The 19,869-nt window shown below is 36.1% G+C and overlaps 1 protein-coding gene across 9 annotated transcripts in view; it reads left to right on the forward strand.

The window, feature by feature from the left end:
• BEND5 (BEN domain containing 5) overlaps nt 1-19,869 on the forward strand; it is an 875,016-nt gene that overhangs the window by 13,854 nt on the left and 841,293 nt on the right. For all 9 annotated transcript variants that reach the window (XM_088169744.1, XM_014870680.2, XM_088169743.1 and 6 more), the window contains exon 2: nt 3,477-3,599. In XM_088169744.1, the coding sequence (XP_088025870.1) occupies nt 3,477-3,599 (123 nt within the window). The remainder of the gene's footprint in view (nt 1-3,476; nt 3,600-19,869) is intronic.

Consider the following 19,869-nt stretch of genomic DNA (forward strand, 5'->3'; position numbering starts at 1 on the left):
TGATTTCATATTTTCCTAAAAAAACAACAAAAAAAGTTGGCTTTACCCTTTGAATTTAAAAAGGGCAAAGAAACTCTGGAAATTTCCAAACTCTCCCTCCCACGAATCCCAGTCTCCTGGAACTGATTCTATTCATTTTCACTAGTTTGATGTGAAATATATCCACAATGACAATAGTGATGAATGCAGATACCACAAGACTCTGTCCAGGTTTTATTTTAAAGCCTTATATACTTACAGAGATTTTAAGCACCTACAGATTTTATACCTGATAGAAAATTACCATTAAAGTTTAATACTGCGGTAAAAGTAAATCCTAGGGATTTGCTGGAGCCTCCTGGAGTTTAAGCTATGAAGAATTAGAATAAAATAGCTATGTGTCTTACAACCCATAAGAAAAATAATTGACAAAATAAGAACTACATTCTGAGACAATTTCTTTGCTAGGTTTTGCTTTGCTTTTCTTATCTAACCTTTTTTTCAAAGGAGAATCTGGTCTCTTTAAGTAGAATGTGCAGGATGTACTTCAGTTAATTCTCTTCTTTCCCTTTCAGTTTGTTTTAGATTGAAGAGCTATTTCCCTTCCCCACAAGGTTCTGTCATACATCTGTGCCTCCAGCCAGGAAAATCTGCTTAGGGCTCCCCAGTAGTGAGGATGGGATCTCTTTATTGGCCAGAGGACTGGAGCCCAGGGTAGCCCATCTCTCCACCTGAGGGTGGTAATGTATTCCCAGCACCACTCTCTGCATCTGCTGAACAGACAGGCATGAAGCCATGTTTTATAATGGGCTCATACAGGCTCCTTTTCGGGCAGTGGTCTGGCCTTTTCTTTGTCACCCAAGGAGAACATGCCAGAAGGGACGTGGTGCTGTTGTGCTGTTTAATAATGTGAGGTTCAAAGACAGCAGTTTTGCATGTTTATAGATTAAAGATAATATAACTCAAATATAGCAACAGGGCATTCTGAATATTCTAAGTAATGTGGAGTAACGAACATGCTAGGAGAGTTATATTGTTAAATGACTGTGAATTACAGGCTATTTGATGATTTTATTCTCATTCCTGGAGGGCTACATTAGGTCAGGAGGAGCAGATGGAAACTTTTTGCTGGGACACAGTTACTTGACAGCTTCCTTCTGCATTGTGTAAAGACTCCATTGGCAGATTTTCTAAATTGCCAGGGAGATGTAACTCTCTCTTCTGTCTGCTTTTCCTCCACTGTCTTATGGTGGCAGTGCTATGAATGTAATCCTTTCTAGTTTCTTAATCTTTAAGAGGTGTTTCTTAGTTATCTTTTACAATTTCTAAGAGACCTATTACTTTTAGCTGAGGCTTGAAAGGGAACATTTACCAAGAGGAGTTCAGTCCTCAAACAGCTCCACTCAGGTGACTCCCTGCCTCCCATTCTTTCACTTTGGTCCTTGGCAGCTCAGGCACTCGTGGTGATTTGCAGGTTTTCCACCAATTTTTCTTTGTATCCTTGATTCCACAATGTTTGATTGCAAATGACCAACTTGACTAAACTTAACTGCAACACGTATATATTAATCCAACCCAGGTGAAACTGAGGAAGTGGTTTTCCTCTGGCTGCTGCTCTGCACTGCAGCTTGCACAGGGCAGAGGGGTGAATTTTATCAAGGGACAGGATCACAGCATGAAGATGCACAGATGTCCCATCCAGGCCTCAGTTTGCCTCTGGTGCTCCCAGGCTTTAAGCAAATTGTTTCAGCTCACTAGTAAAAAACATCCAGCTAAAATATCCTAAGTAGCAAATATACACTTAAAGAAAGCAATTTAAATGCCAGAGATTGCTGTCTGTGGGTAATTATTCAGTCTAAAACAAATAACCCAGAGGTTACAAATAATAATTTTGCTAAAAAATACTATCATGCATTATTAAATATCTACATTATTAGATTATGATAAAGTAAGAAAAGGTCTAAATTCTGTTTGTTCTGTTGTAGTACTTCTCAAAGAGAGTAAGTTCCAAATTTCTTCCTGGGGAAGAATGGGGATTCATATGCCAAATGGTGACCTGGATTGGCATATTTTTTAATGTGGGATTTATGTACCTGTGAAAATATGGGTGTATGATAGAAAGCCTGACAGACCCTTTAACTATGGTGTCACTAATACATTGATATAATTTGTTACCTCAGCAAAGGTGTTTTGCCTCAAGAGGTGGAATACTTTTATATATGGAAAGGTCACTTTTAATTAATAAGCTGTTTTCATCATTCAAGGGCAATATGAATTGCTTGTAACATTTGTGTGAAATAGTTTTCAATATAAAAATAAAACAAATTGAGCTTTATGTCACATTTATCATCCTCCATAACCCATTTAAATGTCAAAAAAATCAGTACAGACCAAAAGTCTATTTCTAGAACCTTAGTAGCCCTATTTATCAGAGTGAAATAAGATATTATCATCCCATTATCCCATCACATGCCTTCTGCACTTGAAGCCATACCATTTCTTCATTTTCTATAATACAGAAGATAGTTTTTCTGTTGTTAAATATTCCTTGTCCAAGCAGTAAGTAGTGAAGAATGTGCTGAGTGTTTCTTACACTATAATATGAATGCATGATATAATATACAATTATTTACTTTCTTCTATATATTTCAAATTAAAAAAAAAGTTTTCTATCGCTGTTTGGAAACAAATATTTTGCAGACTGCAATTTGTTAATATAATTTTACCATAAGGATAAAGCTTTCAGTGTATTCACTACTGATATATTTTAACAAAAGTCATGCCATTGTGTGGAAAATTTATGTCCTTATATATTTTACCATTAAATAAATGCCACATTAAAAAAAAAAGTGTTAATTCAAGTTCTTTTCCTGAGTTTTGGTTCCTAACAAAGAGGACTCAGATAATCACATGGCTCCATGGGTGTATGTCTTTTCCTCCTAGTAATTCTAAAATTTCAAATATGAGTGGGACTGAACAGTCTCAAAGGTTCTAAGTTTATTTAAGATGCAGGAAAATAGGCAGCAGGATACAGGAGAAAGATCCCATAAATGCTGGCAGAGAGGAAGATCCTTCTGAGGGCTGTGATAAAGAAGCTGATAAAGGAGTTCAATTGCAGGGAATCCAGCAGGATCTAGAGCTAGAGAGTTCCTGTTGAAAGAAGTAGATCCAGCTGAATAGCAGACTAATGCAGATGAGAAGGCTCAGCCTCTATGACCTTCAGGTCATAAACATGCAAGAAACCAGGCTGGGTGGTTTGTTCCTTAGAGAGGCTTTGACAGATAATGCCATTATTATATCCAAATTCTTATATCCACTTTGAAAAGAAAGAATTCATTTACTAGTGCAGATGTTGAATGGTGCAAATTTTATTTTATGTAGAAATGCATGGCGGAGTAGCCTTTTACTGTTTTTTTATATATATAGATATATATATTTATATATATAGATATATTTTTAATGTGCTCATGGTGGTTTTTTCACTTTTACTGCAACAGGCAGTGCCATCAGAAGTGATGATATCATAGCAGGGAACGTGAGCAAGTACATTGTTCTCCCAGCTGGTTACTGCGGACAGCCTAAAAAAGGACATCTTATATTTGATGCCTGTTTTGAAAGTGGTGAGTATTTTCAGCATTATGCTCCTAGTTTTCAATATATTAAAACTTTAAACTCTATCACTCATCTTTTTATAAAGTGTCATTATTCTATAGAAAACTCAAATACTACTTAACAAATTTAGCTGATTCCATCACTCACAGTATGACTTCAAATCAGACTTCAAATGTCAAAAAGGTTGTGAAGTTTGCTGTTGCCTACAGTAAAAATTTCATCAGGTCCCTCTTTAACCACATGTGGATACATAACTGGATTTTATTCTGTCATTATTTATGTGGTAGTATTTATGTATTTATGATGTAGTATTTAAAATATGCTATTTAAAGATTTAATTTAGAACTTTACTGGGGCATTTAACCCAGTAAAGTGCCAAGCCCATCCTTGCATAATTAGAGAATTTTACAAATGTGTATGTGCTGTCTTTAAATATATTACTTTGGGTTTCTTGTGGCCTGATCCTATATTGTTGAGGTTAATGGCAGTTCTGCCTCTGATCTCAATAGGAGAATTAAACTTTAGGAAGCTACTGGAAACTGAAAGAGAAGTATTTTTTACAAGAGTTATAGTTAGCATATTAATTTAAAGAGTAATTTTAATTGCTTATATGCATGTAGGATATGTAGGTAAATATATCCATGAAAATGTAGCTTTGTTTAAATTTTTGTGTTGCATACATGTGTGCTACCAGATTTTTAGCTTAAATCTATTATTACTGGCTTTCAGATCAACAGAGCACTGTTAAACACCACATGTAGAAAAGGCATTTGGCAGGATAAACTATCGTTTTCAGCATGGTTTATGTGAGAGGTGCTGGTAATGCCAAAACTGCTCCAGTGTCTTGTAAAATGAGCTTTTTATGAAGAGTTACGTCCCTCAGGGTAGAATACTGGCTGCCAGTTCCTGGAAAAATATTAAATTGAGTTATTTAAATCTTGTGATCACATTATGTAAAAAGTGCAAATGATGCAGTGAATAATAAAGAGTATCTTTTTTTAAGGTGTGTCTCTGAAGGTTCAGACAATGGTTTCGTATTTTTAAAAATACTTTGGGTGCTATTTCATAATAGTTATGTGGGTTTTTTGCATTTTTGTAACAGAAAATGTCTTACGAAATGAATCATGGCCAAGCAGGGAAATTTACTTTATTGTGCTCAACTTCTCTGCAATGAAAAAGATCAGTAGCAGTCATCAAATTATTTGTGAAGTATTGTGAGTCATTGCATGATGGTTTAATTCCAGTTTTTGAACAATGGTATTAATTATATTTTTAAATTAAAACATTTATTCAGTTCAAAGGTAATGTTCATACTTTATATACTTTGGTAATAATAGAATGTGATAGAAGCAGGTGCTATTTGAAATACTGTGTTTATTTACATTGTGGCATGATGAGGCTGTGATGTTGCTTTGCATATTCAGACGCTTCCAAAACACAAATATGAATGAAATTAATACCTTCATTTACTTCCTCATGATGACAATGTATTAGCAAGAATGAGAGTAATATTGTGTACACTTCATATGTAGATTCACTTCATCTTTTGTTCTATGTCAGCCAAGTAATTGCTTAGAGTACCTTTACTGGTCAAAGCAAATTAACTGATATTGGGTTACTTATGAAATTGTTATTCATGTTGAAATCTATCCCATCCTATTGTCCAAACAGTAGGATAAAACATTTATGAATTGTTTTGATGCTCTTTGAGTACCACCTTAAACATAAAATCCTGTTGAAATTGCCTTTTTCAAAGAAGAGATGGTAAAACTGACCCCACCTGCAGTACTGCCCCCAGCCCTGGGGTCCCCACTACAAGAAACACAAGGACCTGCTGGAGGGGCCCAGAGGAGACCATGAAGATGCTCCAAGGTCTGGAGCACCTTTCCTATGGAAACAGCTGGGAATACTGGGCTTGTCCAGCCTGCAGAAGAGAAGGCTCTGGGGAGGCCTTTTTGTGGCCTCTCACTACGTAAAGGGGGCCTATAAAACAGCTGGAAAAAGAGTTTTACCCAAGCCTGTGGGGACAGGGCAGGGAGAAAGGGGTTTAAACTGAGAGGGGACAGGTTTAGGTTGGCTATGAGGAAGAAATTGTTTACAATGAGGCTGGTGAGGCACAGGGTGCCCAGAGAAGCTGTGGCTGCCCCATCCCTGCAAGTGTTCAAGGCCAGGTTGGGCAGGGCTCTGAGCAACCTGGGACAGTGGAAGGTGGCTCTGTCCCAGACAGGGAGTTGGAACAAAATTATATTTATGATCCATTCCAATCCAAGCAATTCAATGATTCCAAAATATAAGTTGTGTTAAATGTAATTCCATAAGTGGCTTTTCTTTCTTTGACTGCATTCTCTATTTTCTTGAAAGGTCTGGTTGATAGAACTGAAGGTTTCCTACTAAACCTATTTTTCAATGACTATGTTTTATATTGTAGAAATGGAAGTAAATAGATTTCAGAATAGAGAAGGGGTATTAAACTTGTAAAAATCAGGAAAAATATTAATACATACAGAAGAAATGCTATTTAATGCAGTTTCATTTTTGTAATTGCTATCATTATTGTATTAAATAGCATTGAAAAGTATGAATTTGTTTGAGACAGAGGTGTGTTTTTATGTAGGCTGAAAACCAATGTCCAGCTTGTTGTTTTGAAGTGCTGTGCTTTCAAAAACTCTTAAAAAATATAATGGGCATTGGGATTTCTTTTTAGTCCATTCTGTTGTTGAGAGGCAAAATAAACTATTTTGCCATTCCTAAAAGATATTTATCTTTTTCAGACACTTTCAGTGAGTTTCAATGAGAAAGCAGCAATTCATTCTAACACTGCAATTTGCTCAATATAAGAAACATTTTCTTTCTATGTAGAAATGTTCTTACCAAAAAGGCATTAATTCTTGTCCAGTCCTATGGGCACAGAAAGCAGATTATTCCTTTCTTCTTTGACTTAATGGAAAGCTGCTATCATATCTTTCCTTGGCCTTTTCCTCCTCAGGTTAAATAACTGCTATTTTTTTCAATAGGTCCTTAGTGCTCACATTTTCCAAATTTTCTCTCATTCTTTATTTCCTCTGGCCTATCTCCAGCTGTTTTGTGCCTTTCTTGATTGGCAGTGGTCCAAGGTGAGCATGATACTCAGATAAGCTGGTGCCAATCCTATGTAGAGTTTATTACATGACATGCCTTGCAATCTATTTACTTCTGCAGTGTGACAGTCCAATCTTTGTCACAATAGCATGGTGCAGCTGACTTCTATAAAACTTGTGGACCCTTAGACTGTCCAGATCCTTTTCAGAAGGAGGTGGCTTGCACTTTACTTACCCTTAATGACTCTATTAGTAGGGAAAAAATTATTGCTGTAAAATAAATGCAATTATTGAAAATGAAGAATGGTGCCCGAGCCCTTTATCATATTAATAACTGATAGAGAAGTAAAGAAGAGTGAGAATGGTCAACTTGCAAATATGTTGGGAATTTCTATTTCCCATAGTTCAAGCTAATGTTCTGCTTGGAATCTTCCTTGTTATCCTTATTAATATTTAAGATTATATACAGCCAAAAGAAACTTTTAACATTGATTTATCATTAGCATAAAAGAAACTGATGAAAATTCAGATTTATTGCATACCACACCATACTTTTTGGATTATTTTAGTTTTCACAAGAAACTTGAGTTAATTTCAGGGGAAAATGGAAGCACAGCTACCTATGCACAATAGAAATTTAAAGGAAATAAATGCCACATCTGAAATGTATCCATTTGGTCAGTTGTAATTTTGTTTCCTAATATTCATTAATGCATTAAATTATTAACACAGTTTCAGTTTAACATCAATGCACAATTGTACAAATGTTCACCTCTCATCCTACCTACTGTTCTGTTAAAATTACATTTTGTAAAATATAGTGTTTTGGGTAAAATGATGTATTCATTTCTGTTATGCAAAGAAGTCCTTCCTGATTGAGGAAGGCCCAGATTTTGATATGAACATGTTCTTCAGGGAATCTAGCATTTCATACTCAAGGTGAGTTGGTATTTCAGACATTTTATCTTAAGGACTTCAAAGTTTAGTTTAGCCAGCTGCCCATACTGTCTTGTGTTGCCTTAGTGCTTGTGATTTCTGATGGCATCCGTTAAGTCAGCAGCCTATTCTGTATTGTGGCTAAGAGCTGTTTTATCTGCTTAGTCATTTTAACTGTAAGAGATGTTTTTGGAGATGATACTTTCAGTACTGGAAGCCAGTTATTTTTCTGGAAGCTTACATATCTGCAGTAGCTCTGCTTCTGCATGAGGTCACAAATTTTTAGTCAATTTAACATGATACATGAGAAGCTTTTTATATGTCTTTTGCAAAGTGAACAAAGAAAACATAAACCAAATGACTCAGCCCTTAAAAAAAACCCCAACTTTTTTCTCATTGTGCACAGGCTGTTTGCTGGGTGTAGCCACAAGTTGCCTTCCTGGCTCCATCACGGAGTGATTCTGAGTTATGTTCTGGTTGTTCTCCAGCTTTTGCCTCCCTGGGCTCTCCACGAAGAGAACTGGCAATGAAAAACAGGCTGACACTGCCAGGTGTGTCTTTGCTGCAGAAAATGCTGGGGAAGTTGCAGTGTTGTTCGTTTTGCCTGGTGTCACTGGGTTGCCAGTCCCCAGGGATGTGTTGGTTGGTGGCTCTGCCTTGTGTACTCCGGGGTGCAGCCCAGTGCTGGTGGTGGCCTGGCATGTCACAGGGAATATGGGAGGCAGCTGGAGTCAGGCTGCAGACTGGGATGTGTTGTGAGGATGGTTATAAACCCCAAGCTCGACAGTTTCTGCTGCTTGTGGCTCAAATTGCTTGTTTTATAATTACTTTTGAGAATTGAAGGAGCAGTGTTGGCTCACAGAGGTTCGTAAATCTCAGCATTCACACTGTTAAATACAGGGGCTTTTAATAAGGCTTTGAAAATATATATTTTGGCTTGTTAGTCAAATATAATGCTGTTTAACTGTTAAAAAATACTGTGTTTCTTGAAATTAGAAATGAAGCTGCTGTCTGCTTTTATTCTCATTTCAACCAAAAAGTGGAACTCCGCCAAGAGTCATTAAATCTTCTATCCTTTGGATGAATTCTTATTTTTTTATGAAAAAATGTTATGATTGGGTAATTTCTGTATTGTGGTTTATGTTCAAAAGGTTTTAATTAAAGTTTTGTAAAATTTTAGATTCAATCTCAATTACTGTAAGCCTCAAATTATGTTAACTGCTGTACCACCACCTTGCAATGAAAATGATTCACAAACATTAGTTTGTCTTTTCCTACAGCAGGTTTGTAAAATATTTTGCATTAGAAACTTGATAAAAAATTCAGTGCTGATGGATTGCAAATGATACTAATCAGCTGGAAAAAGTTAAAATTTACAATGTATTAAGAGATCTCATATGACTGAGAAGTACCCTCGTATCATTTTTGTTAAGGTTTTAAATATCTTTCTATATTTCAAAAATAGGATAATGTACTTATAAAACACTTTGCACAACACTCAAAATTGCAATAAGTGATTGTAATTCCGCTGATCTCATTGTAAGCACTTACAGGCATGAAATAGGCCATTGAGCTTTACCATGAAAGATATCTTCTGAACAAAAGCACAGATAATATAGGATGGATTGCCCTTTGGGGGTGCTTGTGTCCCAGTTAAGACTTGACATGTAACTTTAGACAGCTAAAATTAGGGGTGATTAATCTTGGTTGTGATTAGTAAAATATCGTAAAATTCGATTTGCAAAGCATTTTCTGAAATGGACATTTTTGTTTGTAGAAAGTTTAAAAATGAAAAGTAAGACAACACAGATGATGATACTGATAAGTATCATGTTCAAAGAAAAACTGAAATCCAACTGAGGAAATAGTTGTATTTTTGCCATCTAACATAGAATTGTAACGTACTTCCAAAGTTATTAAACAATCTGACGCTCTGAGTGTTTAAATGAACAAAAAACCCTTTCCCCCTCCTGATTTCAGTAGCACTGCAATGATATCCTAGAACAGGAATAAAATAATACAGGCAAGTGTCATAATGGCCTATCAGTAGAAACAGAAAGTGCAAAAGTTCTTCCAGTGCAAACACTTTTAGTAGTAGGCTAAACTGTGTTTTGGAGCAAAAACTAGTTGATATTCCAGATTTCCTGAATTATAATCTCTAATGTATATCTAGAATCACTAATTCCAGTGGAACTGTTTTGGCCTTCAGTTCTACAAGGATACTCATCTGTAAAGCAGAAACAAAGGAATGAAAGTTGCTGTGTTATTTCAGTAATGATATCTGTTTTCAACCTGCTTTTGGGGCTTCAAGGTGTGTCTGATTAATGAAACATTTTAGTTATTTCCTTATTTTTGACAGTAATTTATGCCACATTTCACAAGAAGACATGAAGTGGTTATTGCTGCCAGTAGGGATAATTTAGCAAATGCTTCCCATTTCTGAACATGTCTGTCCCCAGTTCACAGCAGTGTTACTCTGTCAGAGTATCAATACCTTTGGATCACTGCAAGTTAAAACTCAGAAAAATAGTAAGAACAAAAGATTGATTTTAATTTTTTGGTGTGTTTTAATGATGACACTAGGCATAGATTAATGGATGTAGCATGCACAGAGTGCTATCAGTTAACATATATGGCATTACTCAGATGTCTCAAACTCCGGAAAAAGCACGTGAATGATTTATGGAATTGATATTAATCTCTTTCCAGTAAATGCATTACTAAAGTTACATGGGAAATTGATGTTACTGCTGTAATGCCAAATTAATTTCTTTCTTGCTGGGTCAGCATTGCAAATGGAACTAAATATTAACCTTTCAAATATCTAAACAGATATAGTGTGGAAGACATTTTTACAAATGGGGAGTGCTTGGTATCAATGTGATACCAGCCAACACATATGGCATTAGTCAGATAGCATAACTTGTGGGAAATAGATATTAATGACCTATGGAACTCATGAAAATGCAGGAAGTATTACTGTAACAACCAGAGTAAAGAATTAGGATGTTACTTGCAGTTGTTGTGCTGATTATGATTTTCACAGTCGGTTTACCATCTGATTCTCACACTACCTTCTTCAGGACCAATCCTTTCCTCCCTCCTACCATGTGTTTGCATCTCCTCAGCTGATATTAAAGCACATGTGTTAATTTGCTCTTTGACTGACCCAAAAGGGACCAGAATAAGCAACTGGAAACAAAAGCAGAGATGTCTGTGATCAGATATTTTAAGCTCATAGCAGATTTTCAACAGCCTCAGTTAAAAAAGCAACCAAATACACTCTGGATCCATAGTCTGGAAAAAAGGCAACTGAGGAATAATGTATTAAAGATGTGTAAAATCATGATTTGTAGTTAAAATATTAGTGTTTCCCTGTCTGTTCTCTTTGTACAAAAACTAAAGGCCATCAAATGAAACTAGTAGTTTATGTATTGCAAGCAAACAAAGGAGAATGGCTCCTTATATGTTGCTTAATTAAGCTGTGGAACTTCTTCCTGCAGAACATTCTGGATGCTAAAACTTGAAATGTGTCATGCTTTCAATAAAAAAAACCCAAACCAACTGATAAGACCAGGAAAGAAAAATCAGTTGAGAGCTACTAAACACTGACACCATTTCTGGCTCAGAAAGTTCATAAACTGCATTGTAAATTAGTGAATTATACTGGGAGGTGTCTTCAAATGATTGGTTTTTTTTCTTATGCTATTCTATAGGGATCCATTTCTGGCATTTACTGAGCTGGACCTTGATCTCACCTGATAGATTCATCTGATTAAATGGTTAATCACTGTTAGTACATTTAATAATACTCTATTATTTTCTAAAAACTGATTAAAGGTTATAGTTGCAAGCCAAAATTAACATCATGAAAAACTATTCTTTGATCAAATAATAGGAAGGAAAATTTTACAGTTCTTGTTTCCATTCAAACTATTTTCTTAGGAGGGCAGTGGCTGAAGATGATGTTGTCCAGAAAGAGACCTGATGCAGATCCATTCTTAAGATTTTGCACATTTGTGGTACTTACATTTCCATCAGATTTTAAAGTTTTCATGGGATTTTTGTAACCTTCTCTGACAGAGGAATTAAAAAAGACCCTCAACAACAAATATACTTTATGTAATGATGGCTAAGTAATTTTTGAGAATAAGCAAAAGGATTTTCCTACATATCAGGTTCTGAGATAAATTTTCCAGTTTCCATTTTTCTGGCTCTGTTCAAAATTTTCCATCTGGAAAAATGATAGAGGGAAATACAAGAAAGAATAGCAATGTCCCTGCCAGTGTGAAGGAACATTACATTACACTGAACAAATATCCTTATCTGAATGTACAATCACTGAAATAAATGCAGCTGTGTTTATTTCAGCATAATCAGATATATTTGAATATAAAATCATTGACATAAATGCAGCTGTGTTTATTTCAAGCTGCACATGTTAATATGAACATGAATGTGACATCAGTTAATCACTCAGGAATGTATGGAGGTATGTATATATAGTGACACAATAGGAGCCTGGGACAGTTGAAAGTATGAAGGAAAAATCTCTAGATGAGTTTGTACAGTACCCAAAGATTTTTTAACACCATTGGAAGTCACTAATGAGGAGATGCAAAATTCTTCTCATATACAGTCCTTGGATTTGAATAAATCTGTGGTTACTCTATAGAATAACAGGTGACCTCTGCCTCAATTACTGACTAAGGAAATAATTGCTTTGAATAATTGCTTCTTAAAATAGAGAATTGTGTTAGTTTTGAGTGATTGGTAGGTCCAGGTCAATCTCTTCTGATGGGTGCAGTGCAGACCTTAAATGTACCTCAGGTTTTTAACTGATTTTTGAGCTTTTAAAAGAGCTGCCAACCATCCTTCCCAAATTTCATCTTGCTGGGTTCTCAAACCCAGGGAAAATACAGTGTAGAGCAGTGCCAGTGGAAAAACTTTTGCATTGTTTATTTTTCCAGGAATGCTTCTCCTTGCTATTTTCTGAAAGTAGTATTCTGCCTTCACTGTCCTGTTCATATGCTTAACCTCTGTCTTTTGAAATCAGAGCCCTTCAGAACTAGAAGAAATTGAAGTGTTCTTAACTGTGCTTATGCAGATGGTGCTATATAATGTAGACTATCACAAGGAGTGTCTGTACTCAGAATAGAAGAGAAAGTGGCATCAGAACAGTAAATATTTGGGAGCTAAAGAGGTATTGGAAAGGCTCTGTTTTCATCTTGGAAGAACATTGAAATATTCTGCTTGACTAAATAGTGTTTTTTTTTTTCAGTTAGTTCAGTAACCTGTAATATTCCTGTTTTGCAGAAGTCAGGAACACAAAAGCCCTGGTTCTTGACTGCCTAGTGCCTTTTGTAGTGAATTTCAGCTGTGTGAAATGAGTGCAAAACGGCTGAGAAACGTTAAGAGTGCTTTGCATCAGATCCATGTGAGCCAAATTCAGACTGAAATGTAGGAAATTTCATATCTTGTACTATGTCTGCTAGATTTGATCAAATAGGGATGCTATAAAGAATAGGGGAACAGAAGGAAAAGCACTAAAGCAGAGAAGAACCATTTGAAATGTTCATGTGAGCCCCTGCCCTGGCAGGGCTGCTGGCCATGGGCACAGCAGTGTCCCTGTGTGACCACGACATGTGGTGCTGCTGTGGGCTCAGGACAGGGCTCAGGCAGCACCAGCTGGGAGAACAAAGTTCCTTGTACTTCCTTCCTAGCCCCAAATACAGGAATACCTTTCACAGAATCGCAGCATGGTTGGAAGGGACCGCAGTGGGTCACCTTGTCCCACCTTCCTGCTCAAGCACCTGGCACAGGGTTGTGTGCACACAGTTCTGGAATATGTCCAGTGAGGGATATTCCCCATCCTGGCTGGGAATCCTGTTCCAGTGCTCAGTCACTACACATGAAAATTCTTCCTCATCTCCAGGTGGAATTTCCTATGTATCAGTTTCTGCCCGTTCCTCTTGTGCCATTGCTCTGGGTACCACTGAGCAGAGCCTGGTCCTTGCTCTGATCCCTCCCTGCAGGCTCTGACAGACAGGGATGAGGGCTCCTCTCAGTCATCTCTTCCCAGGGCTGAACAGGCCCAGCTCCCTCACCCCTTCCTCGCAAATCCTATCCTTTGTGTGGTCATGTTTGATTTTTTTTTTCCCAGTGGGCTGAAGACACTGGCACAGGCTGCCCAGAGGGGCTGTGGAGTCTCCATCCACAGAGACATTCAAAACCTGGGCAGATGCAATTCAGAGCAGCCTCGTCATGCTGACCCTCTTCTAGGACTCGACAATCTCCAGAAATCCTTAAGAGATCACTTGCAAGATTAACACTTTCTCTTTTTTTGCCCTGAAATTAGAATACACTTCAGATAGATTCTGTTCTTGTTGTTCTTTAAATCACTTAAAAATTCTCAACTGCCTGCTGTTCCAAAGTTAACAAGCCAAATTAAGATCTTTGCTTGTTTGAGCTGCCACTCTATTGCAAGAAGAGACAAAATGCTGTGAAATAAACAGTGGTCTGTACTTTTGAAAGAATACTGGCTGGAAAACATACTTCAGAAGAGGTGTTTCATAAACAGAAAGCATTTTTATTCTTGGGTGGATACTATCTGATATTTTCAGGAGAAAATATTTTAGAATTTTTGCTCTGTCGAACAGGAATTTGGATGCAAGTTATTAGGTGGGAAACATTATTTTGGACACACGCAGAGCTTCATTTTGCATTTATCGATGCTATTTAGTAACCTAATTGCCTTCTAGGTTCAGCCTTTAGCATGCTAATTTTGATTTAGTGTTTGTATTTCTGAAAACAAACTAGGAACAAACCATAAATTATCACTGTGTGTTCTTTAGACAGCTACTGGAATTCCAGTATCTACTACAATAACATAATGTGAAGGTAAATTACCATAATATATTAAGGGTTATTATTATATGCTAACAGTTTCTAGTAGAATCACATCTCTTTTTCTCTCATCTGAAACGGTAGCTTTTTCATAAGAAGGATAATTTATTCTGTTTTAAAAAAAATTTGGTTTGAATGTTTATTGTTGCTACTGTACTATGTTATGAATAATTCATTTTTAGTAGCCTTTTTTTAAGATCGTAAGTGAATGTCATATTTCTGATGTGAAAAACTTTTAAGCCTTTATCATGAATGCAATATAAAATATGGACAGCTAAGGAATAATACATCTAGGGTTTTTTATTTTTCCTTTTAGCATTTTGGTGGTCAGCTTAAGAAATTATGTTCACAGTGAGTTTTTTGAATGATTGACTAAGAATTTTTTTGACACTTGTGTTCCTTTCTAGTCTTTCTTCTTACTTGCAGTTTTTATTATATTAGGATCCAATTATATAAGACTTTACATATGTATTTCATACTACTGTTAAGTTGTGTAATGAAACACCTTCAATGCAACATAAGACTGCCCCACGTACCTGCACTGGCCACTTGAAGGCACAATTAAAATAGATTGGTTATCAGTGTTGGCACAGCCCAAAATGTCTTGAGATTGGATGGGTACTGAGAGGGTGAGTTTGCTCTCGGGTTTTGTGCTGCTACAGATCCACTGCAGTCAGAATACCAGAGCTTTGTGCCTGATCTTGCTGGGGTGATGGATTGTAGCTGTGCTCCTTACTAAAAGTAAAGTTAAGACAAGGAATGGGGCAGCAATGTTATAATTAATTTATGCTTTCATCTGAAAAATAAAAGCTGATAGCAAGTTGGAACTTGACTTCTGGTTATTACTGCATGTATTTTCAGTGGTCCTTCTGTTTCAGTAGCTTCAGGATGATTCTCACTCATTCCAGACACTTCTCATTCTCTTACTTGATTATCTCTATGCTATCCTGCCTGTTATTTCTCTTTCCTCTGCATTTGTGTAAATGTTATTTTTAAAGTATCTTCTTTTGTGTGTTGATGGAATGTTGAGCCTCACTTCTTGAGCCTGTACATTAACTGCTAAATCAAATTAAACCTTGCTATTATCACCTCTAGGACTCCATGCTATTGGTCTTCCATTAGCATTTGTTTTGTTTTCATTATTCCTGTCTCTGTGCTCTTCTTTATCCTTTTGGATTTAGTAATCAATTTATTTCCTTCACTCATATTTGCATTTCATTTTCATCAGTAAACATCTTGTCCATTTTATTATAGTCAAGGTTTCCCATTTTCACGATTTCCTCTACCAGTATCCCTCCTTGAAAAATCTTTGTAAATCTTTTCAAAATGCTTCCTTTTTTTTTTTTCTTTTTAAATGTTTTAATTTCTATTTATATATATTTAACATTTAAAGGAGCTGGGATCCAGAGATGATGTCCAGATGTTTGTTTATAATTTGTCTCTATTCAGGCTGCGTGCTCTTTTGGACATGAAATGTTTCTTGCCCAAAACTCCAACTTCAGCTGTGCAGTCTAGATATTTTCTCTAGCAGAGGGGATCTATGTTGACAGATGCCAAATCTTCAGTGCTTGGTCCGGGGCACAAATCAGTGGAAAAATTTCTGCATAACTACAGTTTCTGTTGGTTTTGGGTCAGACCATAAGCTTGTGAAACTTTCTATGAATGAATAGTCGTGCAGCAAGCAGGCAAATGCTCTGTCACTCAATTTGCTGAAGGTCAGTCAGAGTGACTGCCAGAGGAGTCAGAACTGATTAGATGGCAGGAAAAGGAGACCATTCCCAGTGATTACTGGGAGTTCAATTAAAAGTGTCTGTCCCATATATCTGCAGGGTCACAATGACATTTAGATACTTCTTTGGATGTGAATATGTGCCTTTCAAGACCTCTGATTTTATTTTCTATTTAGGATGTTAGCCTAGTTAATAATAACTTATACTGGTAGTCTTTTTACTGCAGGAGATCACTGTGCTTTACAAGGTACTTTTGTTTTCATTTAATAGTTCCAGAAATCTGGGGTCCCCAGAAGTTCAGAGCTTCAGTGTTACATGGTAGAATCACCATTGGAAGCATTTTGACATTATCTTCGTTGAAGCACACTAATTGGATTTAAGCCCACACCTTTGATTACTCTTTAAAACTGAACAAAGCATGTGTCATCCTGAACCATGACAGATAAGATGGACTTTCCTTTGTAGGGACGCTATTTTATAGTCTGCCATGCTTCAACAGATATTAGGAATAATAGATACTATTTCAGATAGAATGTAACAAAAACTGATATTATTTCAGCAGTACGGGGGAAACTTAAATACTGTTGGAAAAATTGTGTTAGGTTATCTCCTCTGACTCAGACTAATGAAGAATGAACCAGCTGAGTAAAGAAAGAGGAGGGAGAACAAGCATTATCTTTTGCAACCTATTCAGTTTTGGCTGATTTAACCTAGATGAGGAGAAAAGCAATATTGTGTTATTTGACAGTACTGTAACAAGCTTTGCTAACTGATAATAACTTGAAGACATTTTAAATTGTTGGTTCTTCTGAGAAAGGAAGAATACTGAAATCAGAAAGTTGTATTATTATAATTTAATAATTGTGATTTAGTCTTTTTTATCTACATGAGTTCTTAGTGAGAGCAAATATAGGCTACTATATCTTAAGAAAATAAAATTCCACAAGGTATGAACTAGAAAATGTGGAGAAAATTCAGTGTTGGGTAGTTAATATGCAATCCAAAGTAATTTTACTGTGGTTGTTGCATTGAAAAGATGTTTGTGAATTATTTCCAATCCTGCAGAAATATTTCAACACCAAGAAAATCTAACCAAATAAAATAACCTTCTTTATTAGTAGTATTCTTAATTAATCTGTCTAGTCCTATAAAATTATCTTGCCCCCTAAAAATTGTTAGCCAGTCATTCCTCCATGATTATTATTATTATTATTATTATTTGCTGGATGATATTGGAAGATTGTGCTGGTTTGGTGTCAGACGCCTTGCAGAGGAAGGTGGAGGCTCAGTTTGAGCCCTGGGCAGTGTCCCTGCCCCACACACGCTGGGGCCACCTGGGGCCACAGCCCTGCAGTGCAGGGTGCTCAGGGGGAGGTCTGGGGCTGTGGGTTCCCTTCCAGAGTCTTCTAGGTGCTGCTTGATGAGCAGCAAAATGCAGCAGAAAATGCAAAAATAATTAGAGAAAGGGGAAAAAAAGAGACACAAATATCCATGTGGCTCTGGAATCAATGGTGCTGTACTCTGAGGCCAAATCCCTCAGTGTGTATGGAACTGATTTTTGCAGGTGAAGTTTTATAAGAGCTTAAAAAAAAATCACTTTGCTGACAGCAAAACTTAGTTTCTAAATAAAAATAAAAATATAGCTGCTAGCCCTTTAGGTTTCCCAATATCCCTATTTATATAGTTATTTGTAAAGGACTTTATAAATTGATATTTACAACAGCTCTGCCATCTTAGTAATTGTAAGAAGCTGCCCACCTGTTCAGGATTGGAAATCTTTTAAGTTCTAATTATGATTCCTAAAGTATAAACTATTTCCATCTCTAGAGGGGACAGTGGGGTTGCCATGTTTCTCTTGAGTCTGGGATGTTCTAAAGCCAAAGATCCTTCTGTTGCTGACTGCCTTTCACATCAGCAGTGTGACAGAAACTCATCTTTCAGTCACAGAGATAATGTTTTCCTGTCAGCGTGGTAAAAATATGAAAATGAATAGACAGACTTTATGAAGATTCCTGGTTTTGAAGGCTGGCTTTTGAAAAAGCAGGTCTGTTTGGTTAAAGCTAGTGACCTTTGTTCACTTCTTTATTTGAAAGTTTTCACTATGGATAGTAACATGTAAACATTTTTTTACTAACACGTTAAATATCTGATTTTTTGCTTCCAAGTAAATAAACTAAAGAAATACAGGTTATTGAGGTTAAAGTATTAGAATTTTATTAAAGTTAGGAACCAAAAATAACTATTTTCTTCTTAAGGTGATAATTGTTCTGTTATCTAAGTCCTTGTCCAGTGTTTAATAATGTATTAAAGCTTCCCAGTGCATTTAGTAAGAAAAAGATTTTTGTATGTCATAATGAATGAATGTTGTAAAGCAAATACATATAGATTCAACCCAAACATTTGAATTAACCATGGATATATTTAAAGAAGTAATTTTAATTAACCCTTTTATGTCATAGTTAATGTGCATTATGTTCTAAAGAGCTCATATTGTATCAGTAGCTTCTTATATTGTCAGAGTATATTATTAGAAGTATAACATAATACGTAACACAAGTAGCATGTCTTGTTGTTATTTTTAGCTGAAAAGTTGTAATATTTCTTTAAATCCTTATGTAGACTTAAAGTGGCACCTCTTTTCATAAATTCAGCCTAATTTTGAATAGAAATAGTATTCAAAAGTGTATCTATGTCTCTGCCTTTGAAAAGTGAAAAGCAAGATTGAATCTGTATAATTGATCAAGGTCACTTCATGCCCATGAGACACAACAATACAGCTCAACAATCACTGTAAGGTTATTTAAGTACTAATTGCTTTAGAAATATTGATTTCTTTTCTGAGTTCATAAAATAATTTATGAGAAAATTTTGTCTATTTTGAAAATCTACATATTTCCTTTTTTTAGATTTTTTTTCCTTTCTTTTTTGGAAAAAATATGTTCCTACCAAACACAAACCCAGTGAGAAAAAAAATTTTGTAGATACAGTAAAATAAAAGAAAATTTAATTTTAATACACTTAATTGGAATCCTAAATCAAGCTTAAGTGGGCGTCTTGGTAGCTAGAAACTTCTGGATATCAAAGAATTATTAGAAGAGCAGAAAAAGTGAATATGTGATGTGATTGGCTTTAAAATCGTAGTTTCCTCCACATTTTGTGAGATTCAGATAAAAGTGAAAAGTAATAGCAGAAGCACAGTGGGCAAGGGAGTTCTGTTTTGATTTTTGTTCCTTCATACTTTGTCATTTTGAGTTTTCTGTATTTAAAAGCCAATTAATCTAGTTTATTATATAGCAAAAAAACCTTCTTTTTGTTTAAAAGCTTTATTGGCTTTTTGGAATATTCACTTATAAGAAAAAGATCTAGGCAGTTCAATTTCAATAATATGTCTGACTCAGATTCTCATCCCATCCATCTTAAATCCATTTTCTTTCTCTAATCACCTGCACGCCCTGCTCACAGTTCCCAGGCTTGCTTTGCTTGTATGGGAGTTGGCAAATTGCACTTTTTAGGTACCTGTATGTCTGAGAGACAAGGGAAATTACACTTCTTTTGTGCCTGGAGCACGGGGGGCTGTGTCCAGGAGGAAACGTGAGTGCTCACTACCCAAACCAAGGAGAGAAGCTCAG

This window comes from Sturnus vulgaris, chromosome 9 (assembly GCF_052056855.1).
Source record: "Sturnus vulgaris isolate bStuVul1 chromosome 9, bStuVul1.hap1, whole genome shotgun sequence".
In the NCBI taxonomy this organism is placed as follows: Eukaryota; Metazoa; Chordata; class Aves; order Passeriformes; family Sturnidae; genus Sturnus; species Sturnus vulgaris.